Source organism: Lepisma saccharinum, chromosome 12 (genome assembly GCF_977018435.1).
Source record: "Lepisma saccharinum chromosome 12, izLepSacc3.1, whole genome shotgun sequence".
NCBI classification, from domain to species: Eukaryota; Metazoa; Arthropoda; class Insecta; order Zygentoma; family Lepismatidae; genus Lepisma; species Lepisma saccharinum.
The window spans coordinates 42,197,047-42,209,908 of NC_139240.1; the positions used below are offsets into that span (position 1 = coordinate 42,197,047).

At 36.5% G+C, this 12,862-nt stretch overlaps 1 protein-coding gene across 4 annotated transcripts in view; it reads right to left on the minus strand.

The window, feature by feature from the left end:
* Window positions 1-12,862, minus strand: part of LOC145996028 (phospholipid-transporting ATPase ABCA1-like) — a 270,557-nt gene that overhangs the window by 59,721 nt on the left and 197,974 nt on the right. For all 4 annotated transcript variants that reach the window (XM_083132208.1, XM_083132210.1, XM_083132207.1 and 1 more), the window contains 3 exons: window positions 8,466-8,635; window positions 6,191-6,368; window positions 2,607-2,722 (listed from right to left, as the gene is read on the minus strand). In XM_083132208.1, the coding sequence (XP_082988334.1) occupies window positions 2,607-2,722; window positions 6,191-6,368; window positions 8,466-8,635 (464 nt within the window). The remainder of the gene's footprint in view (window positions 1-2,606; window positions 2,723-6,190; window positions 6,369-8,465; window positions 8,636-12,862) is intronic.

Consider the following 12,862-nt stretch of genomic DNA (forward strand, 5'->3'; position numbering starts at 1 on the left):
AGCGAACGTGTCAGAAGTGGTTTGCACGGTTTAGAAGTGGTAATTTCGGCCTGGAAAACCAAGACGAAGAATTGAAAGCATTGCTCGATCAGGATTCGTGTCAAACGCAGGAAGAACTTGCAGAAGCATTAGGCGTTGATCAAACAACAGTTTCCAAACGCCTCAAAGCCATGGGAATGATTCAAAAGATGTCACATTGGGTTCCACATGAATTGAAAGACAGAGACGTTGAAAGACGAAATACCATTTGCGAATTGCTGCTTCAAAGACAGAAAAGAAAGGGGTTTTTGCATCGTATTGTTACTGGCGATGAGAAGTGGATTCATTACGAGAACCCGAAATGAAAAAAGGCCTGGGTGAAGCCAGGTGAACCAGGTCCATCACAACCGAAACGAAATATTCACTGTGCAAAGGTTATGCTGTGCATATGGTGGGATATGAAAGGTGTGGTGTACTATGAGCTGCTGCAACCGGGTGAAACTATTAATGGAGAACGTTATCGACGACAATTAATGCATTTGAAGCAAGCTCTGGCCAGGAAACGACCAGAATGGGAGAACAGACATGAAAAACTTATTTTTCAACATGATAACGCTCGCCCACATGTCGCAAAACCGGTCAAAACCTATTTAGAAAATGTCGGATGGGAAGTTTTACCCCACCCGACGTATTCACCAGACGTTGCTCCTTCGGACTACTACTTGTTCGATTGCATGAATAACGATTTGATTTGACAGCGGTTCACTTCTTCAGAAGATATCGGAAAATGGGTCTCTGACTGGATCGCTTCAAAGGATGAGGACTTCTTGCACCACGGAATCCGTAACTTGCCTGACAGATGGGCGAAAGTGGTGGCTCGCGATGGACAATATTTTTCTTAAGGTATTTATGTATTTTGTGTTTGAACTACAGCTTCAATGTGTGCGTAACAACCACATGAATTAATTCCTAGACCAAATACTTGTATCAACCTTTCTGAAATATTTAGAAAACACCGGAATTACATTGAATGTACATCAATGTACTCATTAAAATTAATGTTAATGCACTCTAAAATGCCATTCTTGTCATGCACATTTTTCATAGAAATATGATGTAACAGGGTAACCTAATGAGAAGTTATGTTCACTAAATTTGACTTTTCTTTAGAAGTAGTTCACACGTAAATTGTATACACCGAGTTCAATAATTAAATACAAGTAAATTCAAATGTAGCCAACGAACAGTCCAGTGGAACCTTGTTGGGGACCATGATAAGAAACTTAAAATGTGCGGAAATATAAAACTGAGTTGTCCCAAACATCGATTAACATTACTCTGCAACTAACTATTTCCAATTATACACATCAACTTATCAGAGCTTTGCTTCAAAATATTAAAGAATCATCTAAGGACATTAAAACATTCCAAATATGCTGCTGCCCATGTGATGGGCATAGCTTGTCCTTCATTATACACTCCTACTGTGAATGAACGATGGCTATATTCGCACGTCTACTGTGCACATATATTTGTATCATTCTAAAGAATGATGGGATCTGAACCAGTCATTGTGCAATTAATTGCTGGGTGATGTAAGTTACTCATCATTCATCCTCGTGAGAGCACTCGTCATTGGCACGACGAGTTAACGCTTGGCAATGCGAAAGGTACAAATAAATTAAGGAACTAAACTGCAGAAAAGACAATGGTCACTCGTTGGATTTTGTGAACCTTTGAACCTGAATCATGGCTGAGTGTTAGGATAGTTACCTGTCTATCTGATGAATTATGATGAATAAAATATACAAAGTCCTCTGTTGGCTTCTCAATTGGTTGACCAGAGCGTCGTCTCACTTCTGCCCTACTGCTCTCCTAACCTCTTCTCCCTTCTCAACTCCAATCCAAAGTCAGTCCCCTCTCAGCTTGTCTCCCCTCTATATCACTAGGCCATGGAGCTCTTCCTCCATGCCGAATCATGTTTTTAATTGCCACTATGCAAACTGCCGACTCCGTAGGCAGAAGAAACTACCTGTTTCCTGGATAGCTCAGGAGGTTTGCATAGCACAACACTGTGCATTGTTTACATGCCTCAGAGGCTGAGACAACTGAGAAAAACAAGTGAATGCCCTGGTCAACGTGAAGCATTCAGAGAGACTTAATAAAATAAACATATAATCTTAGGGATTGATGCGTATTGTAACCACTTCTTTCAAATTCCAACCACTAGATGACATGCGTGAATAGTTTTTGTGACTGCTGAGTCTTGTGTCGAATTACATTGCACTTTAGCTTATGCTCTTGTGAATAGCTTTGAATATTCATATGCAAAATGAGGAAATTCTTCATGAGATTTCCACTTCATTTCAAAGTTAGTGCCAATCTTGAATTAATATTTTGAACAACTTTTAATTATTACAATTTTAAAGCGTTGGTATCGGTGAGCATCGGTTCAGCCCTGTTTTCAAGTTTTCTCAATACGAACATTGAATGAGTGGTTAAAAAAAACTTCAACTTGTAATAGAACGAGCCTATTGAATAAAAAGGGACTAATATGCAACCAGTTACAGGGTTAAAAACTGAACATAATAAAGTACATGTGCAAGTTAATACCTGCCATTCCTTACCCATAGAGAATTAATAGAACAAGAAGACCAGGAAAGTTTCTTGGCGCTATGTAATCTTTCTCGTTTACTATGGTGAAGGATATAATTAACAGGAGCACAGTCAGCATGTAGCTACCCTGAAAAAATAAGAGAATCACTTAACACAAGACAGGCAAATTAACTAATAACTGTGATATTTTTCACTATAATATTTGCACAATGTTACAGGCTATGTATAGAAATTTTGGTTGAGTAAAATTTCTCATAAACGAGGGTGGATAAAAATTACGAATTTTATAAAAAAATCATTTTTCTATTTAAATCGGATTTTTTGTAAAAACACACTTAAAATTGCTGGTACAGTTTTTGGCACCATACATATAGAACTATTTTTTTACAGAAGGGCTTTTTCTAGTAAACAGCTCTATAAAATATCTGAATAGTTTAATTAAAGCAAATAAAAAAATTACATGTTTCTGTTTCTGTATATATGAACCTACTATGAAAACGTTTGTTGACACCATAATACATAATTTCACTAACTTTTCCTTCAGTGAAAATAAAACATTCTGGATGTACTATATAATTGTAACTTAAAATATTTGAATTTTGGCAATGTTTTAATGATGCAAAATATCAGTGTGCCATTTTCATTTACAGTTTAATGATAATGACATTATTTATGGTTTAACATGATTAGTATTTTGTATATTATTCTAATTAGAATATTTGCTATTTTTGCCTCTAAAAGTTATTGAATTTTTATCAAGAGAATTTAAGTGTGTTTACAGTTTATATATTACATTTCCTTTCGTATGAGCTTCACTTCATCAGTACATATATTTTGTTTCTATTCCTTTCTTATAGCCTAATAAACACTATTAAATGATTACAAGATTAATGTACTTTCACCAAAAGTGATTCTTATATCTACAAAATCCTTATGTACATTATTCTGTAAATTATTTATTTAAAGTGATTTCTTTAAAAAAAAATCACCTGATTTAAATCAATTCACCTTCTCATAAACTTCAATAAACCAATATCGACCAATACTAACTTAGGAGAAATTAGATTGATTGATTGATTGAATTGGTGTTTTAAGTCCACTTTGTGCACAGTAAGGTTAATCGGAACTGGACCTACAGTTTAAAGTGGAATCCGAACCACTATGTGCCTCCACCTGGTATCGAACCCAGGACCTCTTGATTACAAGGCGACGTTACTACCACTGCACCGTCGGGGAGGCATTTAGGAGAAATTAGAATAATGATAGACAGTTGCAGTGGAATATTGTACTTATATTATAATACGAGGCACATCCAGAAAGTAGTACCATTTGGTAATAATAAAATAAGTTATTTGTAAAAAAGTACATACCTTGAGCTATTTTTCTAGATAGGCAACCATGTCATTGGGGCACTTATTGTACCGGAAGACAAGTTCTTGTATATCCTCATCATACACTTCTGCCACCAATCCACCAACAGCAAGATGGTGGTGTAAGTTCAAGGGTGGATTGGGGCCAATATCCATTATGAAGAATTCCTGTCTATCTGTCTGTTGTTATGGATGAAGTCGTGCTGTGTGATGGGCGTGTCACCTTTGAACTTCATGCACATTTCTCACGTTTGAATTTTGTTTTAATTTGAATTTGTAATATGGGTGTGCCATCATTTGCGCTATTTTGCACCCTTCACATTATATGGGGTCCAGCCCTTATCATAACTAAAATACAACTTGTATTTGAATTTGTAATTGAATTTAAAATTTTGGGTGCGTCAGCACTAAGGCTAATTTGCACCCGTCACATTATACGGGGTCCAGCCCCTTATCATTACACATATCAACTCTAACGTTGCGGAACTAAAATCATAAAATATTAAAATCTTCTGACTTTCGTTAAAAGCTGAGGCTGTAAAGGAGCACTCAGCACAAATAAGGACTAAACACAGGACACCACAAACAAAATTATACTGGCTATGGGGCCAGTCGCCAGAGCCTCCTTAGTCTGCAAAATATAGTCCAGGGTGTACTACCTGGAAATGAGGTTGACAATTGGGTGTACTATGTGGAAGGGTCACTCCTTACTCCCCACTTTTCACATATATCACGACTCATAGTGCATAACATCATTACCAGCCAACTCACTATGAAAAGGTGTGCAACAGGTGGATGCAAAGTAGAAGAACACTTTTATGACAATGAAGAGCTTCAGTAAACAGTAACTGCACTTCTCAATGGACTTGTGGCAGAAGTGTATGATGAGGGTATACAGAAACTTGGCGTACAATATGTAGTCACCTAGTTTTTGTAAACACTTGTCCAAACATGGAACTAAAAGTTTGATTCTCTGATGGTAGAAATCTGCTACTTGGGCATGAAGCCACTGGGCAACCAAGGAATCTAAAATGCGTGTGTGCAATCGGTGATTTTACATGGCTTTTCTTCTACATATGTCTAATTGCGACGAGAGAAACCTCTTCATGGACACAATTTGCTGTAATTGTATAAGATGGCATGAGCATTGCTTGTCGAAATTCCAACCTCTTGTGCAACTATTGCCGAGTAAATCAACCTGGATTGTCTTCAGCAATGTATGCTTGATGTGGATGGCCCACCCTAGCAGTGTCACATCATTCAATTCTGTGCAACTGCCATGTTTAAAGTGCTGGCACCACTTTACTATGGCTGGTTGCGTAACTGTAATTATTTCACAATGAATCTTGGACCAATTGAGACATTTTTTCCACAGAAATTGAACAATTCCACTAACCTGGACCCAGGGGCGGATCCACGAGATATTATTATGCCCAATATTTTCAAGACTCGACTCTTCTTTTATCACCAAGTTTAACAAGTTTGAGAATATATTTTTTTAAAGTTTGATTTAAGCCCACTTTTTGCTAATGATGGACTAATCGGAACTGGTCCTATACTCTGTCCTGGGATTCTCTGGTGCAGAGATTCACTAGCTTTCTCCCCTTCTCTCCTGTTATGTCCAGCATTGCTCCGGATATTCCTGGGATAGAATATACAGTTCAAATTTGAGTCCGAACCACTCTGCAAGATGCCTCAAAAGGGGATCGAACCTGACACCACTGCAGAAATGGGTTGTTTCTTTGTTTATTAATTTTACTCCTCATAGCTGATCATTCAGTTTACCGTGGCAATGGGAGCATTTATAATAATAACGACACACAGCAATAACCATCTATTCCAGCCCATGCCCTCCATTTTTGCTCCAAAAAAACTAATCCTGCTAACGGAACCATATATTGTTTATACAGGTTAGAATTGTGTTACTCATCTCATCACACTGAAATTCACCCCTCCTAACTGTAATTTCTGGATCCACCACGGCCTAGAGCTTGGAGTAAGTTCCAGCTAACATGTTACCAACCACCTGTTACCACTTTGACAACACAGGGTCCTCCCCAGGAAACCATGGATATGAATCCAATTACATACATGGTCCAAACTTGTGCAATTACACCAAGAGCTGAACCACCCTTATATATTTCATTTTACTCAACATAAATGAAATAAAAAGTGTTCTCCCATATCTCCAACTAAATACTATAAAACTGCATAAAGGAACTCACCATATCCCAAAAAATAGTAGACAGCCAATATACTTTTGGAGTGACACCAGCAACAAACTGCAAATGCTTCGATTGTGAAGATCTCTCGTCGACAGGAATCACAGCAAATGATGCAGAGACGAAGCTCAGTGCAAAAACCACAGTAATGGAATGGAGCAAAGCCACAAACATATCTACCCTGAAATGAAAGAGTAGGGAAATTGTCACAAATTTTCAGAAAACAAGCAATTTTCTGTTTGTTAAAAATGGAATTTTACCAGGTTTATGAAGATCTGTGGGGCAAAAATTAAGTCGAAATTTTATTGTGCAAAAACTTTTGAATGTTAGAAGATATTCTGTTGTCTCACTTTGTTGCATACTAAGTTGAAGAATTAGAACACATATTCTGATTATAGTATTGTTTATCTCTTTGATATTAAATAAGGTTTAAGGTAGCAATAGAAGTATCAGTACTCAATAAGAATGGCAACAACAAAGATGACAGATTTATATTTAGGTTATGTTACATTGCTACCTCTTGGTTAATGCGACAGTGAATGATGAACAGATGAAGTTGATGATGGAACAAACACAACAATACATCCATGTCTGTTTGAACCTGTGGCCTCTGGTTTTTCAGCACATGATACTGACCACTTTTTCATGAGCTGAAAGCGGACATATGTTCTTAATGTGTTGTTTTTTTATGGATGATTCATAGCTTCCAGTAGTACACCCTGTACTGCATCTTGCAGACTAGCAAGAGACTGGCATCTTAAATCACAGACAGTATAATCTTCTGTCTGGCTCATGTTGTGTCATTCCTATATATGTCACTGTCCTGTCATCCATCTTATCTTATCATCATTCATCTCCATCGCTGTGATTAACCAAAAGTGGCCGAAAAGTATCATGAACCAATTGATCAATCATTATTTTTATATTTGGTCTGGGGTCCCTTGAAAAGAAAAGCGTTAGAAAGAAGTAATTATCAGGAATAATGATAATAAAAAAACATTAGGAATTAAACAAAAATTTCCATACATAGAAATTTATGCAAGAAATGTAGGCTCGACCAGGACTCGAACTCAGGTCTTTAGCATTCTGTGCCATTGCTATACCAACTGAGCTACCGAGTCAGACCTGGCTTCACGTGACTTTTCGCTTCTGCTCTTTTACCTGTTTGCAAGTTGTCTCTGATACTGCAATGGGATCTGTTGCCTTTGAAACACTGTTGACATTGATGGTGCCAACTATTTCACAGTATACGTAGTTTGTCATACACAGAAGATGCTGTGTACTATGTAGACACAGACCAATTCACAAAGGTAAAACAAACGAATTGAAAATATTGTTTTGCTTACATTTGAACACAGTACACCTCCTACATGTGCCTAAATGTAGATATGCATTGTATGGCAATATAATGCAGCTCCTGAAGTGGAAAATGTTAGCTGGGGGGATGTTTGATCGAGCCTTGCGTTGATTGATCGAGTTGGTGTTTTAAGTCCACTTTATACACATTAATGCTAATCAGGACTGGATCTAAAGATTCATATTGGATTTGGTGCATATTACACACAATATTGAATATTAAAAATATTTCTATTATGAAAATAATAAAAATGTCATATAATAACTGTTTTACTTACATACTTGTGCATGCTTAAAAAGAACACCAGAGGATGGGGGCAGCCGCTTCCCTGAAACGTAGCTAACTCAAGGAGTAGACTCACAAATACGTAAGTAAAACAGTTTTTATATATTTTTTTTAATATTTTCATAATAAAAATATTTTTAATATGGATCTACAGTTTAAAGTGGAATTCGAACTACTATATGCCTCCACTGGGTATAGAACTCGGGACCCCTTGATTACAAGGCGACAATGGATCGAGCCTTGGGGTTAGCTGGGGGGAGGGGGGATGCTCCTATGATGTTACACGGTGACAATGAAACAGCTGGGGGTATGCCTTGCAAAAATTTTGCTAGCTGGGTGGATACCCTGCATCCCCCCTCACTTCTAGCACTGATATTATGCAAACTTATTTTTAACATTACCACATACCTGTAATGGCTAAATGCAATTTAAAAAATTGATAAATCAGTGATATACGGTCATGTCGCCAACTATTAGATATCTTATAATTTTTGTGAAGTTAGTGTCCATTCCTTCTATTTCAAAACTGTAACTCAGCTAAAGCAAATTCAAATCTGTCAACTTTAAAGCATATTAGCATGGATGCATTTTGAGATTAAACAATTGTATTCAACAAAATGTATTTAAGAAACATACCATATTGCTTCGATTAAGAAATCTCTGGGATTACTTATTGGGTGACTTATGACCTCAATTCCATACTTATGCTCATCTTTATCTTCAGGTAAGAAATATCTTAGCACCAAGTTAGTTGCACCATTTAAATATCCCACGGATGAAGTCCAGCCTATATTATTGAACCAAACCTGTAAAAAAACAGACAAATTATTTAGTGACTGCTGTAGTTTAGTCAGCTCAGACAGACTGCACTTTAAATTAAACAAGGAATTACAGTTATAAACAGAAATTGTGAGGTTTTATTTATTTTTCTCTACGGACTGAAACAAATCAAAGATTTTCACTCCTCTTTAGATTTTAGGAATTACAGTTTTCTAAAGTATTAATGTTTGATAAAAGATAAACATTCCCCTTTACAGGGACAAAAAATGAAAGATTTCTCTTCTATGGTGGGGAAAACAAAACAAAATTTCAACTTTCATGGTTTTTGTGAAAGTTTTTGTCCCTTTGATTACTGTGCAAAGGCAGCTTATTTATTCCCTCATGACAGATGGAAATTGAGAAACTGATACAAAACTTTAACAGACACCAGTACGGTACTAATATATTATTTTTTTCTCTTCTTGTCTTTATGCCACTTTTGGTTGACATGGAATGATAAAAGGCTACTTACAAACAAACACGCATGTGCAGGCTGGGAGGCAAAAGGGCCTATGAGACAGCAGGTGCTAATGTAAGTTACCAATACCAATAATCGCTATTCTACCAATCCAATATTAATGCCAAATATAGTATGAAGGCCCTGAATGGTTTATTAGCCTCATTTATTACCAGTTATTGCTTTTGAAAAATACATAGTATTTAGAAATTTGTAATACAAAATCATGGTATGACCATGGAATCTCAACTCAGTATGCTGAGGGTTCCCTTAAATATCTTAGGAATAGTGCTACTAAAACTAACTCCTGTGAAATTAGTGTTTCCTGTTCACTTCTTTCATGTCACAATATTTACATGCAATGTTCTCAATATCTTGCCAGCACATGAAGTAGAATATTGTTGTATAAACAGTTGACTGCACTTTTGTTGAAAGTTTTCATATGAAAACTGATTTGAGTTTATCCTGTAAGTGACAGGAAAGCATTTCAAATTGTGCAAATCACTAAAGCTCGAACAATGAAAGGAATTCTATTTTTCACTCTTCCACAGGAGAGTAGGGAGGGCCACATGAACCCTTGAACCAATAATGTTGCACCAGCTGCAATAGTGACAGGAAATTCTTATGGTATACTGCGTTGACAAACTTGTGCCACAGAGCAACAGCTTGGGATCTGTAGGCACCTATACTGAATGGTCGCCACTGGTCAGCAAATGAATGGGTCTACCATTCTCTGCCTCTCCCTGAACTGCAGGCAAAGAGTGCATGTTGACAGCAGAATGTGACATTTAAAATTGTCTCCCACATCTGGAGACAAAACCGTCTGACTCAGTCCTCTCATTGCGCAGGTTTTAAGAGTGTGATTCCACAAATGTGAAAACAAATCATTTCAGGTAAAAATAGCGTTGAAAAATGTAAAATGCATGAATGCAAAATTATGGTTCCACTGCATAAATAAGAATAGAAAAATGGCAGAATTGTGCAATAAACTACAGGTTATTTACATGAATTTAAACAGGATGTTGTTCTTTCCTTTTTGTATTCCTTGCATAAATTTTCACCAGAAAAGATAAAACTAGGTATACAATGAAGAATTACTTCTTAGTGTGTGTATGTTCATGGAAAAGAAGGGTCTGGACTAACATACGATGAAATCTGAGAGATAAATACAGTGCGTTCGTTTTGACTCTGGGCGGAGATAGTGTTTGAACAACTTTGAACAACTCTTATAACACAGGTTAGTACTCGTTATGCAATATAAATATAATTGTCTACTTGCTAAAGATATGTGCGTAAATAAGCGAGATGTTACGGGAAAAATGCTATGGGCATAACGCATCTGAACTTTGTCACATTCTATCTCGGCCTAGAGCCAAAACAAATGCACTGTATTTCTACAGGTTCTATTTGATTATGCTATCTCTCAGAGACAATTTTACAAACTATAGTGAATAATTATGTAACATTTGCATCAAGAATATGTGAGTTACACATAAAACATAACATTGCCTTGTATATGCAAAAAACTAGGGATGTGCCGAAGCCGATTACAGATGTATGAAAATCGGCCGAAATTGACACATCGGCATCGGTATCGGAATCGGCAAAAATCCGATATTTAAACCGGTACAGATTATACTAAAGTTTTTACCTTCTTATAAGTTTTATATTCTAGTTTTGTAAAATTTATTGAAAATTTGGTTATGATTCGTCATTATTGTAGAGTTTTTGTAATAAAATTATTACAAACTTGTAACGTGCAAGTTGCCGGATGCTTTTATTCTATTGGGGCGAACTGGACCTCTTTTGTTACAACAATTTCCTAGAGTCGTGGATCGAAATTATGTGCATCTCGGCATACGTCACAAAATCTAAATGTGGGGGAGTGATTTAGCGATGGGAGCGTAACAGCATTCATAAGTGTATTCCCAAACAATTGTTAATGCATATAATATTCAAGGGATGAAACAGTATTCCCAATTAAGTCTTCAAAAATGCGTTGCGCAAACCCTGCAAAATAATTATGTCACTAAACTATTACTACACAATTTCAAGCAATCTACAAATCGCTAACTACTGTACCATACACGCTCTTACGCACTAGTAAGTATTAGCCCGTAGCAAATTGGGAAGGTATTTAAAGTAAATTGTATCAAGAGAAAGTCAAAGACTCAATTTTAACAATTTAATAACAATAGTGTAACTCATTTTTGGCATTCTAACAATCAACAATGGTTTTGAGCGTAAACTGCTCAGTAATAATCAATGAATTCAACAACAAATTCAAAAAGTGACAATGCATCAAAGGTAAGTCAAAAAGGTATATAATTTATTTTGACTCACGTATATGTCCAAGTTTTAAGTTTCTTTCATTCCTTTTTTTTTTGTTAATCAAAAAAACATTCATTTTATCATTTATAATAAATAACTACTAATTGTTCGTGATCGCAGATTCATAAAAAAATGGACGAAAACCACATTTTTTGAAAAAGAAATAAACGTCTCCAAGAAATTACAAAAAAAAATCTTATTGGTACGTACAAAAGGTTCTACCCCATTAGATGCTCATTCCCAAATTAAGTGTTACATTGCCTCGTTCAATTTAACAAAGTTTTAACCAAGTCTAAACGACCCAAAAGGGGGGGGAATGTGAGGAGAAATGACGTTAGCGGAAACTTCGTCGCGATTACCTAATGTACCTTTTTGCGACGTGTCTTACAAAAAATGTCAACCGTTGCTCCAGTTAATACAAATGTGAATGCCAGCACATTGCAGAATAACCGATATGATACACTATTTTTGCACCCGCGTATTTTGAGTTTTCCTTTTATCTATTTAAAGTGAGGGGCAGGTAACGTGGTATCGAGATGAACAGTTATTTTACGACAAGCCGTATTCAGTTCTCTATTACGCGTATTTTTGTCTTTTTGGACAAAGGAAAGTTTTATTTCTGTAATATGGCGCACTTCGTAAGTAACTCACGCGAATCGTGCATCGAATATTGAATTCATGCTTTTTGTCTATCGCACATCAATTCACCACTAATATAACAAAACCACTGTTGCCTACCTTGTTTTTGCACATTGCGTCTCTCGTAGTCCTGGAAAAAGGGGGTGCACAACTTCCTTCACTTTTTTGTCGTCAAATCCTCTTAGACCAGCGTACGTCTTGCTTGGGTTCCAACGTAGTACATTTTTGATTGCCAATTTTTTACTCCTAAGTGCAGACTGTTAAAATGGACTTTTTTCACAATCCGCGTTTCCACATAGTAACACGTAGCGTAATTCAAGAAATAGCGCTTACCGTCTTTTCAACAAATGTTCCGGAACTGTATTTTATGGATCGCTTGCAATTCATCGCGTGTTATAAGTAACATGGTATAGAACGTCAATGTTCAAAGTTTTGTTACCGATGATGCATTTAAAGCGTATCGAAAGAGTAGTCGACGGAACCAAACGCAAAACACGACTGTTGCTTCTACCAGCACATGTCAGATGCTATTTCCTTCCGTTGATTTTAGGGGGCGTGGTTTTACGATTCGATAACTGGAGAGTGATTATAGGAGCCATCTATCGTAACTTATAAGAATTAAATCATGAGCGATTATACATCGCGTAATTTTGAGCGGAGCATTTTTTTTTTCAACAAAGTTGGAAGTTGTAAGATTTTTGCTAAGTTACTTGCAACAAATCGTTACAAATTCTCCCCCCACTGGCAATGACAAAAAAAAAATATCCCCACTTGAGCATCTTTACAA